The sequence below is a fragment of the Rhea americana genome, unplaced genomic scaffold, assembly GCF_003343005.1.
Source record: "Rhea americana isolate MKP2758 unplaced genomic scaffold, rheAme1 scaffold_155, whole genome shotgun sequence".
NCBI lineage: Eukaryota > Metazoa > Chordata > Aves > Rheiformes > Rheidae > Rhea > Rhea americana.
This window is the reverse complement of record NW_028185650.1, coordinates 1,074,899-1,099,829: the sequence shown is the minus strand read 5'-3', so window position 1 is coordinate 1,099,829 and position 24,931 is coordinate 1,074,899. Positions and strand designations below refer to the sequence as shown.

The 24,931-nt window shown below is 46.0% G+C and overlaps 1 protein-coding gene across 4 annotated transcripts in view; it reads right to left on the bottom strand.

Moving 5' to 3' along the window:
• Positions 1-24,931, bottom strand: part of PAPLN (papilin, proteoglycan like sulfated glycoprotein) — a 61,938-nt gene that overhangs the window by 18,230 nt on the left and 18,777 nt on the right. For all 4 annotated transcript variants that reach the window (XM_085299839.1, XM_085299838.1, XM_085299840.1 and 1 more), the window contains exons 3-22: positions 21,229-21,344; positions 19,871-19,931; positions 19,488-19,590; positions 18,437-18,567; positions 17,987-18,110; positions 17,147-17,227; positions 15,770-15,942; positions 15,039-15,162; positions 13,802-13,928; positions 10,811-11,018; positions 8,878-9,054; positions 7,759-7,915; positions 7,033-7,119; positions 6,215-6,503; positions 5,967-6,084; positions 5,096-5,225; positions 3,593-4,172; positions 2,705-2,842; positions 1,755-1,879; positions 719-857 (exon numbers count right to left, since the gene is read on the bottom strand). In XM_085299839.1, the coding sequence (XP_085155965.1) occupies positions 719-857; positions 1,755-1,879; positions 2,705-2,842; positions 3,593-4,172; positions 5,096-5,225; positions 5,967-6,084; positions 6,215-6,503; positions 7,033-7,119; positions 7,759-7,915; positions 8,878-9,054; positions 10,811-11,018; positions 13,802-13,928; positions 15,039-15,162; positions 15,770-15,942; positions 17,147-17,227; positions 17,987-18,110; positions 18,437-18,567; positions 19,488-19,590; positions 19,871-19,931; positions 21,229-21,344 (3,188 nt within the window). The remainder of the gene's footprint in view (positions 1-718; positions 858-1,754; positions 1,880-2,704; positions 2,843-3,592; positions 4,173-5,095; positions 5,226-5,966; positions 6,085-6,214; positions 6,504-7,032; positions 7,120-7,758; positions 7,916-8,877; positions 9,055-10,810; positions 11,019-13,801; positions 13,929-15,038; positions 15,163-15,769; positions 15,943-17,146; positions 17,228-17,986; positions 18,111-18,436; positions 18,568-19,487; positions 19,591-19,870; positions 19,932-21,228; positions 21,345-24,931) is intronic.

Here is a 24,931-nt window from a genome sequence, read left to right as displayed (position 1 = left end):
TATTTCTGCAGAAGGGCAGAAGCAGCTAAGGAGGTTGCTGGAGTCTTCAGCAAATTGTCTGGGTTTTAGGTCTGCAAACTCAAAAGAAGGAAGATGCAACCAGCAGATCACGGTTGCATTTATCTATCAGTTGTGACCCCACCAGGGTGCATTTACAGAAAATAGATTTTTTTTTTGCACTTTCATTTCTGCAGGGCCAAGAAGTACCACAGAAACAGGCAAGAAATGACAAAATACACCAGCCTATAGATGAGGAGATAGTTTTGAATCAAACTGGCTGTTTACACAGGATAAATGAGTGAGGGCTAAAGTATCTGGAGCTTTTTAAAAACGTATGTATTTTTTGTGCTATCTGTCCCATTTGCTTCCTTCTCTTTCCAGAAGAGGTTTCTTTTTCTGACTACACTAGTGCGACCAGCTAAGGATGCAGCCCCTCACACTTCCACTTTCCTCTGAATCCAGCTCCTTCGCTGCCCGCCTCCCCGTGTATTTGCTCAGGACATGCTGCTCTTGAGAGACCCCCAGGAGGACAGAAGACAGCTCGTGACTGGGATCTTTGCCCATTTCTGCTGTCAGCAGTTCAGTACTCCAGGCCTCCCAACCGTGCCCCAGAACAGCTGACCCAGGACCTTTCCAACCCTCAGCTCTGCTACATCAAGATGCCATATGGTTCATCAGCTGGGCATGGTGGACAAACTGTTGCTGTATGCGAACTTACCTGTACGTGAATTGTTGATGCACAGAGGAACTGGCTCCCTGTACAATTTTACTGCCTCTGGATCGCTCTCGATGTTGCTCATTTTCCTTGTGAATGACTTGACCTCTCTCACTCTCTGCCAGAACAGCGCCCTGGTACTCTATTGAAAATAAAATGCCATATGTGAATAAAAAGATCCTTCACACTGTGACCTCTTGTGTAGGGTTTCTATGAGCTTGAGAGAGCTTGCTGAACTGGAGCCAAAGAGCCCTTCAGCCATCTGTTTTCTGGCTGACTAGTGCAGTAAGCCTGCACCGTCTATTAATGAGAGTCACAGACTTGCAGGCAAGCAATTTCAGACTCTGTTCTCTCCTCTGTCAGTGGACATGTTGCAGCATCCCTTAGGCCACACTGCCTTCTGCCCCATGTGCCATTGCTGTGACAAGACAAATCTCAGAGATCAGAGGCCACAGGGTGACTGCTGGCCCATCTTTTAAGACTAGTCTTTTTAATTTTTTGTTTTTTAAATACGGCACATTTTTTCAAAAATGGGGAGTAGTCTGTTACCCAGAAGGACCTGTTTGGGTAAAATACAAAACATAGCATGGCAACTACAGCAGGCCAGCCTGTTGCATTACAGTGTGAGAAGCAGGACCCAGAAAACTGCAGAAGCTCCTTTGCTGGAGCCTCCCGTCCCAGATCAGAAGGCAGTCAACGGTGTTCAGGGAGGATGATATGATCACCGTGCTGCAAATGGGGCTGGTAAGTCCAGCCACCACCGCAGCTGAGGAAGTCCTTTAGGGCAAAGGCTTTTATCATGAGGCAACACCAAAAGAAGTCCTCTTGCCTCCACTCTCCTGTTGCAGCTCCACACTGGAGGCGATCTGCTGCTGCGACTAGCTCTCAGCATGGCACTGCCACAGAGCAAAGGCTCTGTGACAGCTGTCACAGTGCTGCAGCAGAGGAAGTCCCATTTGCTCCTGCAATTGGCTTTAATTGCTCCTCTTGTCAATGACTTAAGAGCTACCACTTTGGTCTTATATGGAAGATAAGTCACCTATGATCTGTAACTGAATCTGTCGTCTCTCCATCCTCCCGTTGGAAATGAGGCACGTGTAAGTCCCTGTGTCCTCCAACTTGATGTGGCTGATCACCAAGGAGCTGTCAGACTGATAGGTGTGCCTGTAACAAGCACAGAGATTAGCTCCCTCTACCCAGCCAAAGGTTGGTGGCCCTTCACGCTGATGTTACAGCCACCAATACCTAGTGCCCTCCTCAGCTTAGAAAAACAAAACCCCATCAAGCACAGAGGAGTCATGGGCAGGGGAAATAAATGAGGCAGATAGGAGGTCAGGAACAGGGAGGAAAGTAGGAAGCTGCTTTCAGCAATATTCTTCCATGAGGAGGCAAACTGCCCTTCCAGGCAGCAGCTTCAGCCCCCCAGTCATTTGCAAACAGAAAAGCAGAACTGGGCACTGTCCTTAACTGTGATTTTCATAACACAAAGTGACTGTATAGCTCCATATTGTTGCAGAAAACAGACTTCCCAGGAAAACCAGGCTTTAAAAATATTTTTTAAAATATTACAGTTTAGGTAGGGGTACCAGAAACTTCCAGCCAGAAGAACTCTGAGTCATCTAACTCCCAGTTTCACCTTGGACTACTGACTGAGTGCTGCCCCAAGAGGGATTCTACATAGCCTGTATTTTTCTGCCTAACTGCCCACATACCAGCTCCTGCTGGTGAGCACCCATTCTGCCTCCTAACACCAGGCAAGGTCTCAGTGCTACTGCAGAGCTTATCAGTCCCTGCTGCACACAGGCCAGGCAGAGAGTCCACGTACAGGGGCTCTCTTAGGGCAGTACATGTGCTTGTTTATTCATTAACCCTTTCTTCCTTTTTAAGAATGTTAACAACAAGATTACAAAAAAAGTGGGCAAGCATATTTGGCATGCTGCCCAGAAAGGAGTGTGAACTCTGCTCTACAATGAAGAGAGCTGAGCTAACCTGTCGGAGGAGACCGGCCGCCCATCCTTCATCCACTCCACTCTGGAGAAGGGGAACGTGCCTGTCTTGCAGAACAGCTGGATGTTTTGTCCCACAACTGCTGTCACAAGAGAGGGTCTGCCTTCCTCCAGGATGGCTCTGAAAGAAAAAGCAATTTCACCACTTCGTCACTGCTGCCCTCTTCTCCTCTAGGTCCCCTAATAAGACTCTGGAGGATGGACATGACTCTCAGTGCAAAGCAGGACTTGCTGCCCATTCAACTCTGAGCAGATGCACTAGATAACATGTGGGCAGCCCTCTCCCACATGGCAAAGGCAGGTCTGGACAGAATAAATGCTACAAAAACTCTAGGGGAGAGGCAGGGACTCTTCCAGTCAGCTCCTCTCCTGAAGGAACCGAGTTCAGCTCCTGGGACCAAAAGTGGTCTCCACGCAGACACACACAGATCTAGCTCCACATACTCCTGGATTTTCAAGGTGACACTGTCCCTGACCCAAACTCCATACCTGAAAGTGTTCCCTAGAACACACTGCTGCTCTATGCAGTGCTGAGCAAAGGCTCCAAAGTCAGAAAGTTAGCTAAATGAATTGGTCAGAACAAGCAAAATGCCTATGGATTTACATTTACAGCAAAATAATGCCTCTTAAATAAGGGCCCAGGCATCCTGCAGTCCTTTCACAGACAGTACTTCCAGTGCTGTCACAAAGTAGGAAGAGTGCAAAGAAAGAGATACCAGATATCCTCAGGGTCTGAATAACTTGATTTTCCAAAGGGGCATATGTAGAGCCCGTCTGTTGTGTGGTGTTCCCAGTTAGCTAGTCCTGGTTCCACTCCAGGGAAAGCTGCACTGGGGCTCACAATCAGTTGACAGAGCAGAAAAGAAATCACCTGTGCAGAGTTCGTGCTGGGAAGGAATCTGCGGATGCCTTAGGCTGCTGCTCGCCTTCACGGGGCAGTGCTTGCCGGCCACCGCCGCTCTGCCTCCCTGAGCGCTCGGACTCTGTTGTTTCCTGGCTCAGGTGGCCCAGCCTCCTTTCTCCGCCACCCTCAACGTGCTGGGCACCCCAGCGCTGGCTGTCCAGCACGCCAGCCCTTGGCAAAGACTCTGGCAGCACATCACTTCTCCAGCTGTCCCCCCTGTGGCTGTCTCGTGTGGGGTGCGAAGCCCCATAGGCTCTTCCTTCTGGGCTGTTGCTTGCAGACTCTCTCAGGGATGGCTGCTGCTGGCCCTGAGCATCCCCTGTGCGAGTGTGGGAATCAGCGTGCTGGTGCTGCAGGGGACTGACTCCCGCACGGTCCTGGCACGTCCTCATGCACTCCTCCTCCGAGGCAAAGCTGTTCCCGTTGCCATGACAGCCGCCGTACCAGAACCGGTTGCACTTGCCAACAACAGCCACAAAGTACCACCGAGTGGTCCAGTCTGTGCAGGGGCCATGGGCACTGGGCAGCAGGCATACGACAGGAAAGGCTACCAAAAACAACAGCACAGAGCGGATGTTAGGGTCATGACACACAAAGGTTCGGCTCCTTCAAGCCTCCACCTGCATGACCTGATGAGCCTTGTGGCAGGGTGCGGGCCAGAAAGTAGGTCACGAGTCCTGCACTGAACTCTGCTTTGAACTCAGATCAGCTGCTTAGATGTTGCTCTCTGCCCCAGTTTTCACACTGACAGAGGGAGAACCAAGCTCAGAAATGTTTCTGAATCTAGCCTGATTAGACATTAGATACTAGACTGACTGACTGCCCACCAAGCAGTCCCTGTGCTGCAACAGAAAAGGAAGGTAATGTAGCAGCACATGTTCCTGCAAAAGACACATCTGTGAACTGAAGGAGTTGAGACGTTTTTGCCAGACACTCTGGTGTCCTCACAGCACAGCAGGCACTGTTCCCTGCTGAGCTCTGCTGGCTGACAGTCTCCTGAGCAACGTCTCCATCCTTAGCCACAGCTCTCATTCCACCCCCACCCAGAAGGGTTGTCCAGAGATGAGCCTGGCTCTAACTCCTCAGAGAGATCCCACTTCTCCTAAACCCAGGTAACTAATCTGGAACACTGCAGGCTGCATCAGGGTGTCCTCTCAGGGATAAACAGCCCCCAGAAGTCCTACAAACTGAAAGAGGCTACAGGAATCCAGTTCTGTCAAAACATSAACGCAGGATGACAAGAGTTTCTGTGGTAGGTGACAGAACTGAACCATGTGGCAGCTTTTCTAGGCTCCCTCCAACTTTTCCCTATCTGAACCATCAGGCAGGACTTCTTTGCAGGCAGAAGAAAGAAAGATTTACTATATTTTACAGAGAGCAAATCTTCTGCACAGGAAGCTTCCTATAGCCTGCTGAATGCTGTACAGGTCTTCCAACGTTTCTAAATCAAGAAGCCAGAGCATCACTTACGATAGCTGGGCCTATTGAGACATCCTTCCCCTTGAGGGCCTGAAGCTGAAGCAATGTTGTCAAAACAGCAGCCGTACATCGAACTGCGGCATTCGCCTGAGGAGTGCTGCTGGGACAAGGCTTGGCTTGCCTTAGAGATAAGATCGAAAGCTAAAAGTTACCAGGCAGACGTGAAGACAGTAGCACACACAAGGCACTGCATACAAGCTGTTGGCTGCAGAAGGCCAGCTGTTAGAGGAACCACTGTTCATTTGTTTTGCCTCCTAGAGACTTTCATGCTGCTGTAGGAGGAACTTGGCTTTCAGCTGTGGAGCCAGGGTTGCACTTCTCCACAAAACAGATCCAGCCAGCCAAGCAGCAGGCCAGTTTTCTCAGCTAGCCCCACCAAGTACCCCAAGCTATGACCCCTGAAGAACAAAGAAGTTGTTCCTCCATGACTGTTTTGCTCTTGATTAGCCTGCAGAGATGAACAAGGGTAATTACTAGCAGCAATGTACTTCCTGTCCCCCCCAAAAAATTGGCTGGCAAGTGTCTGCCAAACAGATTTGGCTACTCAGGATTATTCAGTCAGTTCTACAAAAGATGTTCTGCTTGTTCTCAGACAGCTCCCACTCTCCTGCTCTGTCTCCTGCTTACAGAGGATCACCAGTGGATCTGCCAGACTGAGCAGGAGCAAAGTTGGTCAGAAGACCTGATGCCAATACTGTATTACTGCCAGATGCCAGTATTACTGGCAGAGATGAAGCACAACAGAAACCCATAATCTGAGTCACTATCACCAGATCTGACAGAAACCCATAATCTGAGTCACTATCACCAGATCTGAATCTATCTGCTGGGCTATTAAAACCCAGAGGGTTTCTGTACTTACTGTTGAAGAGTCTGCAGTGGGCTGACTTCTGTTCACTCGAACRTCACTGTAATATCGTGGGCACCCCATGTTGTTTGGACCCTGGGCAGATGATATTCCATCAGGACAGCATCCATACCTRCAGGCAGAACACAGAAGGGATGCAGCAAGACCTGACCTGCCTGGCTCAACAAGCACAGGCTATAAACATCAGTAAGCCCCCAGGAAAGGCAAAGCCTCCCTGCTCAGGCCTATCTACTTCYAGCTACCTGCTTTGTTGACAGGTGCCAAAGGGGCAACCTCTCCCCAAAGGACCTGAAGCTGGAGTGTGCCCATCTGGACAGCAGCCATGGGGGCTCCGATAGCAGTCCTGAGAGACAGTCCCTGMAACGAGGTCCTGAGGGAAGCTGAGCTGTCGGGAACTTGATGAGCGTGACTGGGATTCCCAGCGAACAGGCAAGAAGTTTGTGCCAYGGTCTTTGGTAGACTGAATGTGGTGATTCCCAGAGCCACTATGGACCATGGAGCTCCCAGTGAGCATCCTTTCATCACCAGAATCTGGGGAGAGAATTCCTTAAAGCATGCAGGTGAGCATCAGATCCAGTCAATTTTCCTTATCTATACTCTCCTTTACCAGCCCCAGGCTACAAGGCAGGCTTTTCTACATCAGAGTTTCACCTGAGTATGTCTTCTGGCCCACCATTCTGGATCTGATTGTCCTAAGATTCTTTTCCTCACTGCCTTTAGGAAACATCTCTTTCTGCTGTCCCACAAGAAACTACCTGCTGCATTACTGTGGACATATGAGCCTATCTTCTTCCTGTGATCTGCATCAGGCAGTATTTTTCTCAGACAGCACTTAAGTCATGCTGTCGGAACCTGGGATCTACATATTGCATGGTCTTCTGAATGCACACATTCAGATATTGTTCCTTATTGGTGTAAATGAATCCATCCTTTGTCTCTGGCTCCAYGAATTTCTACAAGCCCATGAAGAGAAGCAGAGGAATGGAGAAAAGGAGTCCTTCCTTACCACATCTTATTCACATYCACCATTACCAAAACCACAAACATAATCTGTCCTAACCTGTGGCAGGGCTGTTTGGGTTGTAACGTGTCAGCAAGGACTGGCGGGTGACATCATATCCCATAGTGTCCTGCATACTGGGGACCTCTGCAAAGAGAAACATGCACAAAATTACTGCAGTTACTACAGCCCTATGCTCTAACAATTGCAAATGCATCAACAAAAGACTGAAAAAGTCAACARGAGCCAAGAGGAGTCTGCAGCTGATGAATATGTTCCTATTCTCCTGGAACAGCTGCTGAACAGCAATGGGATTGATTGCATCATCTGTGATGGGCAGGCAGGCAAAGGTGAGCATTTCAACTGGGACATGGAGACTAGATACAGACAGCAAACAAACCGTCTAAGTAGTTGTTTCCTTTATGCCTGATTCACACTGAGATGACAATCATCTATAGTCTCTAGTCACTGAGCATGCCAAGAGTGTCATCCTTCTTAACTCCTGGGGTCAGTCCACAGCATAAACTGGGACAGAGCCATGATAGAACACTGGGTTCAGAATGGGCACACACCACTGTTATACCCAAGCCCACTACAAATATTTCAGATAACACAGGTTTGGGGATTCTGACTTGAAGGCACTGTGTTTCTGTGCACAAAACATAAATGGCACCAGATAGAGGTGGGCAGGGAGTGGAGAACACAAGCTACTGTGAAATCATGGAAACTTCTACTGCTAAACAGAAGCATCTTAGGAAAAGCTTGATGTCTAGCAACATCACTTACGCTGTGGCAGGTAGCAGGGCTGCATGTTGCAGTTACCCAGTGTGGCTGGTTTCTGCGGCTGGATGGCTTTGCATGTCTCAGGACTGTAGAATTTGGAGTCGCCATCAGCACAGATGACTTGGCGTGTCCGGATGCCTGAATCACAGCTTTTTGAACACTTGGGCACAGAAAAAAGGCAAGTGAGCAAGCAGTAAAGATAGAAAATTCATGGACCAGAAGATACATGACTAGCTGCACACTGAGCACAGCTCTCTCTACCAAGACATGGCAAACAATACTTCAGCTGGATTCATCTTAACCATTCAAAAACATACTTTAAACCATTTCAAACGTTTTGAATTTGTGCCTAGCCCAGAATCATTGAGCTCTAAGCCATGCTCAGACTGCAATATCCAGAGGAGCTATTCTGCTATTCACAGCAGTGTTGCAGGGAGTTGGAATAAGCAGGAGTGAATTACTTCTGCCTTGCCTAGAGGCATCTCAGTGCTACTAGGATCCACCAGCTGTGAGAGAGTCAGCTGTGAAGAAGCTGGTCTGGCTTTCATGGAAGGGAAAATGCTGTGTTTGGAAGTCATGTGATTCACTGGATTTACCCCATCTCCTCCCCCCGGCATTTTTCCCAGGCTGAAAACAGTCTGGCTCCCTCCACAAAGACATGGCTAATCCAACTGAAGCACAGTTTATCTGAACAATTACAAAAACATATTTTAAATCATTTCACCAAACGTGATGACCAGTCCTGAAGCCCAGAGCTTTAAGCCATAGGCAGTCAATGAGCTGCTCTGTTAATCATGGTGATGRTGCAAAGAGTCAGGAAAAAGAAGCACCAGTGGATTGTTTCAGTTTACTGGCTACATTTTGCTACTGTCACTGAAACTATAATCCCCCCCCCACCCCCGAAGGATTTATTTTTGCAGCAGCCACGAACAAAGCAGGCAGCAGATTAACTGCAGCTTTACTCAAGCCAGTTACAATGCAACTGTGAGCCAAGGGACTGGTAATGAAGCACTAYATGCTCCCAGTCTCAGCCAATGTGCAGACTGCTCTGATCAAAGCTTGTTTTCGAGGAGCACAACAATATAATCAGTTATTTCTGAACCGTGAAAGTGCAGTGCTTACCAGGCCCCAGTCTCCAACGTGCCAGCCAATTTCCTGGATGCAGTTCTCCCGAAGGCAGGGCTGGGTGGTTGATGGCTTTGGCTCCATCAGGCAAGCCAAGTCCTGAGCCCAAGAGCCCTGCTGCGTTCTGCAGGTGACAGTTCGGGTCTGGACACCTTCCCCACAGCTGGCTGAGCACTAAAAAAAGGGTCCAACAATTAAAAGGAAGGATCTAATTACCACTTGCATTTCCAGGCTGTGCTCCTCAACATTAGGACAGAATACCATTTTGAGAATGCCTAAAACAAGCAACCACCATAAAATTCATCCTCATAGATAGATATTAGCAGAGTATTTATGCTGTAGAAAAGACAATAATATATGGTTAACTGGACCAGGGAGACCTTGGGTACACTGGATGATCTTGGACAAGTCGCATCATTTCTCTCTCTCTCCCTCTGCCAAAGAAGAAAGGGAGAATCACTTTGGAAACAAACACATGCAGAACAATTGCAAAATGCATTGACAACAATAAATGGCAAGGAATACCAACGTTATTTACTCCTGATTAAAACCAGCCCAAGGTAAAGAATTTAGGGGAGGGTAAAAAGATTAGTTTCTTGTGTTGCTCATGTTTTACGCACAAAGAACTTGTGTTCCACTTCCACGGTGTGCAGCTGTGACACAACCTCTATACTAGCAACTGCTTTACGACATTTTCAATGCCCTGCTAAATTCACAGTGGTGTTGCCTGGAATCCTGCCTGCTTCTCCATGAATTACCAAGGTCTCTTTACAGAGAGCAGCAACCTGGGAGAAGTCTGACTGGCTTTAGCCAGGCTAAGACTTAGCTTCCCAGGTGAGTCTTAGTCGCTCACTAGGACTGCCCTAACCTTTTATTTCTAAGAACACACAAAGTACAGTCAGTTTTGGGAACCCCAGAATGAATCACTTTGGAATCCATCCGTAAAAACATGACATTTGGTGACTTCCAAAAATGGTGCTCCCATTCTGCAACCCTGAAGTCATCTCAACATTTATACCTTATATCTCACAGGAGAAGAAAAAAAGGGACTCTACAGCCCAGATTATCACGTCTTGAAGTTGCATTTTATGACACTGCACCATTCACACAAAGTAGTATCATAAGGTGCTAAGCCAGGTGTTGCAAACGTGCACGTACTGCTCTTAAAAGACTGTGCTTTAAGGACTGACTAGACACAACTCAGTGACATCTTCTATCTTTACTTCCTAAGCCTGTGCGACACAAGACGCCTTCTAAATGACTAGCTGGCAGCACTGAGCACATGTAGTTTGAAGGGTTTCCTCTCCTGGAGATGCAACTGCCCACAGGCACTAACAACACACAGCACAGCTGCMCCCAGGAGTGCTGCCCTGTCACACAGCCTAGAGCAAACACAGTCAAACAGCAGGTCACCAGCACCTTGCTTACTGCCTGTTTTAACACTGTTGTCCAGAGTCTAGTAATGCTGCTGCAGCAATACACATGGAAATAAAATTATCACAAGTGGGAGCCACAAACTCCTGTTCCGCAGAGGAGAGCGCTGCTGCATATCGYCAGCTGATGGACAGCAGCTCCCATGTGTGCCCTCCACCTCTGCTGGGCCKGGCTCAGACATTCAGTCAGTCCCAGGGCTGGCTGGTCTGATAAAAACACAGGAGTGGGGAAAGACTGGGAGACTGGAGAAGAGAGAGGGCATGTGATGGGCRTGTGTGCAGGGACAGGCACAGCTTTGAGGAACAGGGGGGTATGCATAGGAGAGTATAGCTGTCTGGAGAAGTCTGGAGTGCTGCASAATTCTCTACACCCCACTTACACAAGGACACACACCTCTTACAGCCCCAGAAAAGGAGCTGGGCTCTTCACCCCAGACTTTGGCAGAACATCCTTCAACAGGCACCAAGAGGCAGCAGTGTACCCAACACAAACTCACCTCCGACCAGGGCCCTGTGTTCCAGGTTGCACACTGCCTCACGTTGCAGGGCTGACTGCTGCGAGGCTGCTGTGCAAAGGCCATGCACTCGGCATTATCCACCACCCCTTGGGAGCTCTGACCATCGTAGGCCACACAGTAGACAGAGCGGGTCTGGGTGCCTCCACCACAGGTAGCTGAGCAGGATCCCCATTCGCCTGTTTTCCACCTGCGGGTCACAGAACAAAGCAAACAAATGGAAGTCCAGGTAAACTGCAGGACTTCCTGTGCAGGAAGGCACAGGACAGGGCAGCGCCTGTCCTTGCTGCAATCAGATGAGGAAAGTGACCCCTTGCAGAACAGAGTGGGAGGTGAGTTCCCATTTGACCAAGCCCTGCTCAGGTTACTTGGCAATGCAGAGCATGAGTCCTAGCGCTGGGGGCAAATCTCCCACTGCAAAACACTTGTTTCTCTGGAACTGCATAGTTCTCTCAGAGGGGGAAAATCTTTCTATGGCTTTTGGTGTCCTGACGTCTGCAAAAAAATTACCATGCTTGGAACAGAACACCAAAGAATAAAAGCAAAACAACCCAGATCAGCAGAATAAAAGCAACTCACATCTGCCTAACCACATGTTACACTCCAGCCATTATCAGAAAACTAAACCAAGACCTCACTTTGCCCTCAAACCATGTCAGATGTTCTCAGAAGTACTTATGAACTTCCCACTGACAGCCAGTAGAAAGCTGGTTTATTCTTTCCATTGGCTAAATTCAGAAGCTAATCGAAGCACAAAAAAAAAAAGCCCAGAAAACTTTAAACAAATGTTGGCCTGTGTTCTGTTGCTGAAGCAGTCACAGAAATGATACACCCTTACTAACATAAGGGGAAAGGGCCACAAAACAGTCATGCTGTTTGGATGTTGAAATACCTGCCCTTGTCTGTTCCTGTGTCCCAGTCCTGCCTGGGAGCAGAGCCTACACAGTTGGGCTTCAGCGACAACTCCAGAGAGGTACCTAGTCAAAAGGTATTKGTAGTGGTGGGAGATGGACATCATGGTGACCTACTTGTCAGCCACTGCCTCCCCTTTCAGTCAGGTGGGCCGCAGTCAGTGAGGCAAGACAACTCATAATTTCTCCCCTAGTCTTCTAGCTGCTTCTCTGGTCTGCCATCACCATCCCACTTAAACTGAGTTTCAGTCAATCAATCCACATTCATAAGCTACTAGAAACCCCACAGCAGACTCCATCAATARAAGATCATGTGTTTCTTTCCTTCACTATAAAATAAGATGTCTCTTTGGAAAGGGAATAACTACAGCAAGTAAGAGCCATTCAGAGCAGTCTAGTTCCAAGATTCAAGACTTTGCAGAAGCTTCAGTGAAGATAAAAGACCAAAAACCAAACCCTATTCTGCCTCCTGTAAAGCATGTGTAAGGTTTTAGAAAGACTGTAATATCAAGATGGACTCACCTACAGCTTCCTTCAGCTGTCACTCAAGACATCTTCTTCCACACTTGTTTCATGCTCTTTGTAAGTCAGGGTCAACCATAAGGATAAGACCCTCCTTAGAGGGCAAAGCCCAAACTATTGGCAAGCCCAAAACTATTAGCAGCTTATTGGGAGGAAAACTGTTTACCTTACAATCTTTTTCACTTCTAGTACAATGCTACAATGTCCACCGAGGTATCTGTCACATCCTTGCACTTATCAMGGTACACAGGCAATTTTCTGGCTGCTGTAGAGCCCATGCCATAAAAAGAAGAGCTGGAGAACTCAGAAACTTTTTCCATGGCATTCTGGTATCCTSGTCAACATTTCAATAGCCCAAATCCATCATGCTCTCTTCTCCTTTCTGTTCTTTTACCTTCTGTGATAAACTAAGCAAAAATCTTCCAGAATGGCCCTACATCTCTCCACTCTGATTCCACAGAAAAAGCAACAATTATCAGAATAAGAAGCTAAAAGATATGAAGAATCTGTTCCCTTCTCAGTCCCAGAAGAGTCAAGTTATCAGAAGCACTAACAACCACTTAAGCAAAGCTGCCAGCCAGCACCCTCCACCATCATTTTCATGGGCAAGAATCAAAAGCAGAGCACCATCCACCACTAATACTAGTGCCAAAAAAGAAAGCCCCCACGTCCCCAGTGCTGCAGTGGTCAACTACATGGAGAGCAGAAGAGTACAGCCGTCTTCCTGTGCTTTCTGTAATCTCCTTCTCCTTGTTACCTCTTCATCTGAGAGGTCCGTGCTCCATTGTGGTTCCAGGCTTGTGGCAGATAGATGTAAGAAGTCCTTTATACACAGAACAAAGAATTTAGGGACTTAAAAAAAGTAGCTACAGGCTATCATGTACCCAGAAATAATCCCAGGTCTCCCAAATTCCCTCTCCCACACAACAGCGCTCTTACGGGCTTCCACTAAACCCATCAGATATGCAGTGAGATACACAGTTAGGGCTCCAATTACAGTTCTGGATGCTCATATAAGGACTAAGTGAAGCCAACGGCAAGGCAACGTCAGCAGGGAACAAGATGGAAATGGCTGGGTAAAGGAGTTTGAAAGTGCTAAAGAAGGAAAAAATTGCAGGGCTCAGCCCTCTCTAAGAGCAAGGACACTGGGGATGCAGAAAGGACGTACAATGACATCAGCTCAGACCTGCTCCTCTGATTTTTTCAGGCTTCAGTTGAAGAGAATGAAAAACAGAGAATCTGTTTCCTATCTCCTATGCAGGCTAGGAGACCATCTTCCACAATCATATGCTGGGAAGGAAATTTCATCGGTCTATGAAACAAACGCAGGACGTATCAAGCCTATTCCTTGGGCATACAGAAATGCTCATCAGAGAAACATCATCACCTGCCTTTGTCTTGGGCTTTCTCTAGTAAGTGAAACATTTCCTTGGAGGGCAGCATGCTGGAGGGCAGTAGTGGTGTGAGGGTCATTCTTTTTCCTGTCTCTGAAAGCACCTCAGGAAGAAGTCAGAGTCCAGAAGAGGAAAGGAAATCTCACCGTTTAGTCTGGGGACAAGCCTGATGGCCGCATGTCCGGTTATTCTCTGGTTGTGGTTTATTCCTGCACATATAGTTGGGATAAATTTCGTTGTCTATGGTGCAAAATACCAAGCGTGACTGAAAACCTAAAGAAGGGTAAGAGAGTATCCTGGTCAATGCAAGTCAGCCAGGACAAGGTTTGAAATGCACTAGCATTGCCAAGACAGGTTCCTAAAGTAGTACAGAATCCATACTCCCCTACAGCCCACCAGAAAACAGTCAGAKGCAATTCTTGGCTGGTTACTATGTGTGTAAGCAATGTTTCCCCACAATATACAAGTACAGAGGAAGAATGAGAGAGACACGGTAGTTCTCTTAGCTGAGGAGCATTTTCCTGCAATATGATTGGATCATGACTCACGAGGGAAGTACCATAGGTGTATACTGCTTATCAAGTAACTTTGCTTGGTATTTGCAGCATACAGCAGTAGAACTGGGAGCAGATGTTGGACCCAGGAGGTTAGTCTTGTGAAGACTACACACTGGAGAAAAATGCAATCCTCCTTGCTTCCTACAGGATAATAGTGTCCAGCAAAGACACCAGCTCCTAAAACCACAATATTGTAAAAGTTATTGAAATAGCCATCAGCACAAAGACAAGAAGAGACAGGTAGGAACTCTGCAGACTATCCAGCTAAGAGAGTGTTTGCGGAGGTAGGGGTGAGGTGGGCAGAGAGCTGTTGTTTGTTTTGTTTCTTCTTAAAATCCATCGCTCTGCACATGGAAGAACATGTAAATCAAACATGATGTGACACCCCAAGAGATCTGACAATTCCCCTGAAGAGTGGGAATCTTCCATGCTGTGGTAGAAGGGAATGATGAGACTCAGTTATGTAGGCCAGGCCAGCTTGGGGAGGACCTCTAAAGTAAGTGGTTGAAAAGGCCTGAAAACAAGATAAAGAACTCAAACAGAATAAAAGGCTAACTGTGAGGAGTATTAGGAGATACTAGTAAAAAGTTGAGGAATAGGACATCAAAAAACAGACAGGACAAGGCAAGGGACAAAGTCCTCTTGCRAATCCATGTGTGACCCTTTAACAAAACCTCAGCTGCCTCCTGCAGATATCTGTGCTAGGTTGTCTTCTAGCAGGAGACTGCTGGGAAGCAGCTGCAGAGGGCAGCACATGGTCACATAGTGTCGGTCCTGGAGGAAGTGTGTACTAACCTCGAACCCGCGGGAGACCAGGGTCCCTTACCTCCTCCACATTCAGAGCTGCACTCACTCCAGGAACTGTAGCTCCAGCTGTAACCTGAGCTCTGTCCTTGCACTGGAAGGTAGTATTCATACTGTATCCCTGGGTTTGGCTCCTGACTGATGAGCTATGAAAGCATGGGATAAATTCAAGAAAACAGTAACAGCAGCACTTTTCTCTTTCACAGAATTTGCACACCACGCCTCAGGGCTCATGCAGACCCRTCTCTCTCCAGTTTAGAGAGTAATTATTCTCTATGCTCTATTTTCTCCTTGCCTTCCTTGATACTCTAGAGAGGATCTCATTTTCCAGAGAAGAGTGAATTCATCTATCTCAGAGCTAGAAGATCCAGCTGCTCCTGTAACAGTAAATATCCTGGCTTGGCCTACAACATGCTATAACAAGCAGTCCCTGCCCCAACCCCCTTCTGTGCTGGACGCTCTCTCCTCTACTCTCCTTTACTTCAGAACTCAATGGAAGACACAGGAATCGAGCACTGCCCTGCTGCCTTTGGGGCAACAGAATCAGAGAAGAAAGCAGTGTGATTTCTTCAAAAAAATCACYGTACTGTAACTTCAGGACCTGCAGCCTTATAAAATTCCACGGAGCCCAGTCATTCCTCCAGAGTCTTACCCACCCGGTGCACCCTGATGCATTTTCTCTGCACAAAGCAAGGGCAGCTTTGCAAAGGGAGAGAGCAACGATGTCAACAGGGGGCAGGTGCAGCCACTTACCTCAATGACTAACGGTTCTGTGGTGGGGCCCCTGGCATGGAGGAGCTCTGGGGCCAGATCACCTTCTGAGCCACGATCATAGTGCATTACTGTGCTTGCTATGTGCAGCGCTTGGCTGAAGCTGATCGTCCAATGCCCATTCAGATAATACTCCCCTCGCACGTTCTTGACAGCTGGCCAAACCCATATGCCACAGAAGAAAACGCAGGAAATTCACACATTTACAACTTGACATCTGGATATCACTTCCTCTAGATACCGTGTGACAGGGCCTGCTCTAGACTTTCAGGGTATTGGCAAKCCACAGAGCTCTCAGCTCAGCCTTTTGAATCTCAGCTCCTTTGCACCAGTACTGCAACCTTCTGAGCTGTGACCAACCACAAGCTAACACAGCAGCATATACTAACACAGCAAAAACTTATGTATCAAAAGAAATCCACAAGAACTCAATAGGGACACTCCTGTTTTCACTCAACGCTGCATCGCAGGTGTGGCTAATCAAGGCGACCATCTTCTGACAGTGCTGTCCCCCCACTAAATCAAGGTGGCTTGCAGGGGTGGCTCCTTATTCAGACAGTGGTTTTTGAGAGACTTTGCTGCAAACCAAGCACTTTTTCACTGCACAACCATATCCCCCAGCATATTCTAGCCCTGTCTCTACATYCCTCTGCTAGCCATTGAGGCACAGCCTGTGTCAGATGTTAAGATGCATTTACACACCACAGTCTCTGCACTACTATCTTGGTCATTGCATGTTCTGTTCAAAAGACAAAGACTTTTGTGCTGCATCCAGTAATACACAAAGGAAAATATCACCAGACTGATTTGTCCAAAGCACTGGACAGTGGTCAGAAAGCAAAAGAGTATTCACTTCCACCATTGAGACTTCCTCAGCCTTCCCCCCCAAAAGCTAGACAAGGCCATTGTCCCTTCCTTTTTTCTCTTTGCAGCATGCCTAGAGTTTGAGGTTGTACAGACGAATACCCAGAAGATATCTATAAGGAAAAGAAGTCGAAACTTCTGGGTGGCAGGAGGAGTTGGGTGTTATATTTAACAACTAAACAGCAGAACTCATACATACCAAATTTTGCTATTTCAGTAAGACTCCCTTCCAGGCAGGAGGTCTGAATGTGGTTGAATGCTCCCCACCCAACACCAAGATGATCGCAAAAGAGAGAATGAGCTAAACCCAAAGCCCAGAGTTGAGCCTCCCTAACATTTTAAGAGCACTCAATATTCAGACCCCGATTTTCACAGAGTTCTTTCCTCTGCCAGGTCAAGCCCTTAAGGCAAACATCTCAAAGCCCAGTGTATTTGAAAACCAAATCTGAACTGAATTCAAGTGCACTGAAACACAGATTCTGACATCAGTCTTACCTAGAAAGTTTCTGCTAGGCATAACCTCCTTAATGTGGATGCTGGTGGCTCCCATGGGGATGATGAAGATCTGATTGTAGCCTGAAGAAAAATGAAGGATATTGTTCAATATTTGTGTGATACACAATCATTATTCTATGCCAAAGATGCTCCCAGTTTTGTTAGTGCCGGAACAAATGGACGAGCTTTACAATGGTGACTTGAAGTGTTTCAGCTGTCATTTTACCTGCATTTTGAATAGCTTCACTTAAAACTGCCCATGGCCCAGTCCATGTCCAGTTGCAACTACACCTCAGAAGCACAGGGGTTAGTACCAAGTCTACCTTTTAGAATTTAAAATCTTAGTTATTTCTCTAAGTACCATATTGGAGCTCAACATAGAGAGACATGACCACAGTGCAGTTGTTACCTTGAAACTGCTCAAAACTGGCAAAATGTAGAAGATGCAGATTCTAGYCCTATTTTCAGCCTTGCACCAAACCTGTTGGGGCTGCCAATGCACTGKACAGGGGCAGTGTTATGAAGGACATATGTAGTTATATTTGTACCATGCATTTATAGCGTCTACTGCAGACTAAGCAGGGAAAGATATCAGCAGCATGGGAAGTATATCAGTCTTTACTGAGATTAAGGAAGAAATTCCCAGGGTAATGCAATGAACATATTTTCTAATACTAAAGCAGCTAAAGAGCCATATATCATACAGATAGACTCTTCAAGTGAACATCCAAGCCTGCCTACCTCAATCATGTAAGYAGGAATCTCCACCAGCCCTTAGAGCAGCTTGCGTTTAGGTTTAACTCTCCCCTTCTTGCCTGCCCGAACTATCTACATCTGTACCTTTGGGGAGGTTGGCTACATCAAAATTGCCTTTCACTCCGTAGCAGGTACTGCCATCTCCTCCACACTGCAGGCACTTGTCCTCCTTCTTGGCAGAGTCCAGCATGTTATCACAGCCAACGGCCTGTCAGAACACAGGATGAATAAACCATAATGAGGGAGGAAAGAAGGAAAAAAGAGACATAAGCTGCACTGATCCAAAGAGAAAGTCTGAATCTAGGGAGTCTGGGAAGTCAGGAGAAGGCAGGGAAGGGTTTGGCAGAGGAAGGACAGAGCTAGTATCTTCTACCCAAATGAGAGAGATGAATGTTGCCCACATGTTTCTCAGCACCCCCAGAAATTGAATGGTTTTGCTTTCCCGGTGTTATGAAGGGYAAGCTAGAAGAAAGAGGAACACCAGAAAGACTGACAGAAATGATGACAAGGAAAGGAAGCAACAGGGTCACCCACCTGACAGACTCCTTCTACACAGATGTCCCGCTTGCCAGGTTCACATGTAGTCCCATCTACCACTGCTTCCTTGTGCCTGTAGTAAAAGTTTTCTCCCTTGGGAATACAGTTCAACTCACACTTATTGGGTGCTGATAGAAGAGAGAGAGAAAAAATGCATGTTATATAGTATGGCTAAGTGCTTACTAATGCATTAGGAACCTAGTTCTAGATCATGGGAGCAGAAACAGAAAGGTGGGCTGATATTAAATGGCAGATATTGAGCAAATTTCTGGGCCACAAAATGCTGGGGCTGGAAAAGTATCTTGGGAAAACCTCACTGTATTCATTCTTTTYCTCAAGCACCTCTGCTGGCCACTGTTGGAGATGGGACATTGGGCCAAGTGGGTCTTTGGTTGTGCCTAGTAGGGCTGTTCTCCCATGTTTCCATGGAGGACAAGGTATTCTAGAGCGAGAACAAGTGCTGGTGCAGAACACAAGGGAGCCATTATCAAACAACCAGCAAGCAAAATTTTCAATCGATGTTGAAATCTCTCAGAATTTGTTAAAGTAACCTGAATGATAGTACCTCAAAGCTCAGACCTGCCTTTTGAACTAGTTCCTCAGGAACCTCAGGAAAGTGTGGGCCAGTTGCAAGACATGTCATTTTCTGAAGCACTCATTAATTACATGCATTTCAGTTTCTCATGTGCCATAGTCAACATTCTTTCAGTGATATTGAAAAATACTGCAGATATGCTTCTTCTCTAAGACTTTAGGACTTCGCTGCAGCCCGTTCCAGCTATCTTGAGCAACATTTCTGAAAGAAAAGCCATTACAAGACACAACTACGTATTGCCGTAATGAGTGGTGTCTCTTGGCTGACTCATTTAGAGTCTTAAYGGTAGCAATGCTCTATTGCTGGCAAAAAGGTTTTTTCAATGCCAAACCCTCTCCTACTCCAGGAAGAGCAGTAATCTGCTAGGACACTGTAGTCAAACACAGTTAAGTCACTTCAAAACATACTGTTGATAGTCAGAAATGAAAATTAACCATATGCGTTTGTCATTACCTCCATAATAYGGGAGCCACTTGTATTTCTTTCCTTGGAATTCTGTCCCATCAAACTCTGCACATTGCTCTGCCCGAAAATCTCGGGAGCCTTCTGGGCAGCTCTGTTTGAAGAACAGAAAGGTTACACWGGGCCATTATGAAAAGGAGGCAAATTAAATATGCAACTAACAAGCATCCCTCATGGCTCCCATACAGAATCATAAATCCTAGCCTGAGACCACTWTGCTTTTGGAGTGGTACTGTTTAATAGTATTCATCAGCGATGTCAGAAAAGAAGAGCTAACAGTGGCATGTTAATTCTGAACAAGAATGATGATGTTTGGGGAAGAGGAACAACATGAAAGTAAAAACAAGAAACAGAGCACAAATTGAGCACTGTACCTGAATATTGCATGAGCGGTAGCTTTGAGTTGGTCCACTGCAACCAGAACTGCCTTCAGTCCTGAAAGACAGAAAAGCAACGTGAAGCTGTCTGAAGAATACACACACACAAAAAAAAAAAAAAAAAAAAAAAAATCATTTCACAGTAATCATTACAAATCTGCCTGTTCTGGCACAAATGAGACACACACCGGGAACTACTGCAATATAGCTCTTCAGTTTCCCAGGGCCACGTTCTCACCACATAATGGAAGCAGAGCTTTTTGTTCTTCAGCTAGCCTTTTACCAGTGCACAGCTAAGGCATCCTTACCAGAAACATGCTGTCAGCAGGAAAATTTTGGCCAATTCAGAACAGGTATGCACATCACCTGCTGTTCATGCACACACCAGACTCAATGGTGGGAAGAGCTAAACGTGCTCAYGAAAAAATGTGCAACTAACTTGGATCCGGTCAAATGTCTCCAGCTGAGCATTATGCAGAGTATAATTTCCTCCTGCTAGGGAGGAAATGAATCTGAGAAGCCAACAACTGTTGCTTCCGTTTTAATGTCTATCATCTCAGCACTCCAAAAACAGAGAGAYAGGCCCTTAGGGATTCTGGCCTAACACCAAGACACACAGGTGTATACCATGATGGGCAGTCTTCAAAAGAAAATTTTTCTTACTCTGGGTGGGGAGAAGCAGTGCTGAGTAACTCTGGATTCTTGTATTAGAAAACTCCTTCTCATTACCCTAAACATAAAGAAGCTACTTTTTTCCAGGGTATTGAGGCTTTGACTTTTTTTTTTCTTTCTTTTTTTTGTTTTTATCCACAGCAGGATGTCTCAGGTCCACCATTTCCAATAGATGCAATTCCAGTCACTGTCCTCACTGCATCTAACCCTGCTGCAAATGAGATGGCACAGTGTTAACACTGCTCTTGAGTCACCTCTGGTCTTCTGCTTCTTCTGGGATGCCTTCCCTTCCTGGGAATCATAAGCCTGAGAAACTCTCAGCACAGCCACTGGCTCTCAGGAGAGAAACCTGCTGCTCTGAACTCTCCCCTAGGCCTGCCAGCATACACTGGACTTGATTGAACACCTGCTGTTACACCAATCACACAGCTTCTCTCGATTACAGAGTCTCAGATCTCAGAGAAACCACAGTATTCTAGCACAGGAGCCAATGCAGAGATGTGTTGGCAAGAGYTCTATTCAAAACAGCAGTGAACAGAAGCTGAGGATCCTGTCAAAGTGGACTCAGATAACTTATTCTGCTGGAATTAGGCCAGCTTGACTCTGGATGTAGCTTGGATCATACATACAGGAGCACAGTGACATAAAAACACATTTTTAAAAAAAGGGAGGGTACCCCTCACCTTTGGGAATAGCAGCGCCGTTGCCGAAAACTGACTCCCCCACCACAGCTCCGACTGCACTCGCCCCATTCCCCCCAAGCTCCCCAGACATCAGTCTGCCGCTTCATCCTGGGGCCCTGTAAAGAAGGGAAAAAAAAAAAAAAAAAAGGCAGACACATCAAACAGAAAAGGCAGACACGTCAAACAGATATGGCAGCACAGGAAAAAAACAATGAAAATGATCCAGACCTCCTATCTGTTCTCTTGCAAAAGAGACTCTGTTGCTGCATTGTACGGCTGCTTAATTGGAAAGGTGGCAGAGAACAGGGCATCAGAAAAGCCAGCCCKTAGTAACTGGAAGCATTAGCTTCCTGAAGTCACATAGTGCATCCAGCTCTGCAATCTCAGCACTTTTAATAACCATAAAAGACCACAGAAGATAACATCTCCCTGCCAACAAAGCAGTAGAGTTAAACCATTATTCCATGGACTGTGAGCACTGCCACTTCAAACCAGATCAATGGAGCCATTTATACCCAAATCCTTGACTCCAAGCCAGATACTTAAGAGAAATAAAGCAAGCAGTAAGGAAATCCCTGGAACACACTTCTTACCGCAACAAAATTCCATACATGGTTATTCTTCCCCTATCAAACTGTGTCTGATGACGAGGTTAAGGTCTGAGCCACCATCAGCTATGGCCCTAATTAATTTTGTATTTAGGAAGTCTGACTGGACACTGATATTAAGAGAAATCAGCACAATAATATGAAGTTACAAGTGCAATGAAATCACCCAAAAGTACGTTGTTTTGGAAGCATATAAAATACCATGTTTTCAGGAAAACAAGAACTACTGATGCTGATGGGATCCACCTATAGCAGGACATGAGGCTTTAGTGTAAAGGATAGCAATATCCTGAAAAAAAGAATAATTGCAAACACACATCAAGATTAATTCCATTTGGAAAAAAGAAGGTAAGTGCAGGATTACACAGGGAGAGATAGGAATGACAYTGTCAAAACAGCATTTGCTGTGCAGCTGCACCTGTAAAGATGTTCATGCAGTTGAGAAGGTAATGCATACTGCTTGGGCATAAGAGTGGGCATGCACAAAAAGACTCAGAAAAGTCAGGAATTGTGTTTTTGCACCCTCCATTTCCTTTACCCTCTAGTTTTRACAGTCTGCTCAAAAGCATCAGGTCCATTTGGCAATACATGACAATCCACAATGCCTGCTGCTTATGGTTACATGACTCTAGACTCCAGGCCCTGGACTACAACAAGCTGTAGATAGCTGTAAGCCTGGGAATTTAGTCAGTTGTCCGTCCACCCCCATTATTTTAAACAAGAATCTGGTTGCAGATTACATATAGTTATGCACTGAAAAAAGCAAAAGTCTATTAACACTGTGTATCCTGTCACTGCAACACCTGTGCAGTGAGACCAACATATGTGTCCTTGGGAAATCCAGGCTTCTCCTCCCTTGCATGTAAAGGATCTGTTCCTGCTGAAGCGCTGGGTGTTGCAAACTAGTGTCGTATCATGACATCAGGTTTATTTGCAGCGCAGCTTTACTGCTTGCTGGTTCAGGGAGGCCAATCCTAACATGGTTATTTCCGCGGCTAGATTAGAGTTGTTGTTTCAGTATGCAAGCACAACCAGTTATTGAATACAAAGGGAAATTTTTTTTGAGATGTAGTTTAACTCCTTTCCATCTGCACAATATCCTAGATAGTCATGAACTTTGGGTCTGGCTCCCAATCTATCCCCTATTTTCAAAGGGCCCCTCTTGACTTGCCTCCAGCAGCTCCTGTTCCTCATCCTCCACACTTCCCCGCTGGGGCTATGTTTGGATTCCCTCCTGTTACCCCCCCCCCACACACACACACATCCTGATGTGAGCTATTCCCTGATGATCACTCAGCTACCAAATACCATCTTATGCATTTTCTGCTGGGGTTGAGGAACACCCTAGAAATAGAGAAAAACCACCACAGCAGACATCATAATGCTACTGCTGCTMATACTTTCCACCCACCCAGCTCACTTCCCAAGGCCTATAGACAGAAGAGGCACACGGCCCTTACTTTAAGAGGAACATATTTCACACTTCACTTTGATAACCACTTTTACATAAAACATCCAGCTCTCTGCTAGAAATAGGAGCTGGACTAACAAATTATCAAGTGACTCCAACGCTGGCAACATGTGTGGGTTAATATTCCTGTGTTTTGTAATCATCTAACATACTCCCTGCCTGACCATAAGTCTTTGAGTTACAACTTTGTTTTCCTCTTTTTCTCTCACCCTCCTTTACAGCATAATTATCCAGCTGCTGGCAGAGCAACACAGTCAGAGATGTCATCCTACCATATTTCTGCAGTTGTTACCAAATCATGCACAACTATCTAGCTGCAGAGTCACCCAACTATTACTTATATTGCTCTAATGTGAAGCGCTGTTTCTGCTTGGCCTGTGCTATTCAATTTCCTTCACACAAGTTTTGTGCAACTCCTTCTAATACCTCTGCAAGTAAAAGCTTTCAGAATGAGTTTTTTGGTTCAGACTAACTCTGCCTTCACTCTGCTCTCCTAATGGCACTGCCCAGGTTACAGCTGCTTGCACATTCTTTCTTTCAAGTCAGCATCTCCCTGACCCTYTGCCAATCTCTTCTCATTCTTCCATTCCAAATATTCAGCTCAGTGTTTGCCTTCTGCATTCTCATTTGCTTTTTCAGAAGTAATCTCATCTATAGACTTTTAGCTTCCTTCAAGGACCCTTATTTTTCTAGGTTTTTCTTTGAGGCCCCCTAATTCGCCCCTCTGTAATCCCTTCTCCCTTATTCCCAAAAGAATGAAACACACTACCACTCTGTTTCTCCGCAGTTTTATTCCTTTATATCAACTGACCGATTTAGGAGCAGTATTAGCTTACTCTGGAAACAAGGAACCTTTCAGTCAGCAGAAGGGAGAAGAAAATACATAGATAAAAATCCAAAGGAAGAGCATTTGAAAGTCAGATTACTGGAAGGCAATTAGGATAGAAAGCCCTTCTCTGACAAACACCAATGTGATAAATATTCTAATAACCCTGCTACAGAAGTAGCATTATTTATTCCTTCGATGGAAAGCAAAATCCACACAACTCTTTCTTGTAAGGCTTATGCACCTGCAGAGCGCAGCAATAATTTTCTCAGTATCATTCCATTTAGGTACATCCCCAAGGGAGCATCAGCCAGAGGAATCCTTCCAAAACTGTATAGTGTCAGAGAAATTTCCTACTAGGGGCCCAACTTCTGCATTCAGAAATCTGTGTAGTGTTTATTACCTCAATAGCTGTGTGTGTGCATACAGGCAAATATAAACTTGCATATTTATAACAAATAAGAAACCTATTATATAATCTCATAATGAGCTGGTTTTAGATGCTATCAGCTACTTTCTGTCCCAACAGCTTCTTTCAGCTTTGTTCAGACTCTGGAATGCTTTTATCTATTGTCAGCCCCTATGACTAAATCCTGGTCCCCACTGGGCCCTGCAGCTAAAAATCTACAAGTTCATCACAGCTACTGCTCCACTTCTGTCCCCACTTCAGCTAAGCATGTGTATAAAAATGTAGTTCTTTTATCCAAAGTATATATTTTAACATAACTGGAAAAGCCAGAGAAGGCATACAGTCATCTTACTTGACTACTGAAAGCTCCAGAAGAGAGAGCTAGGTAA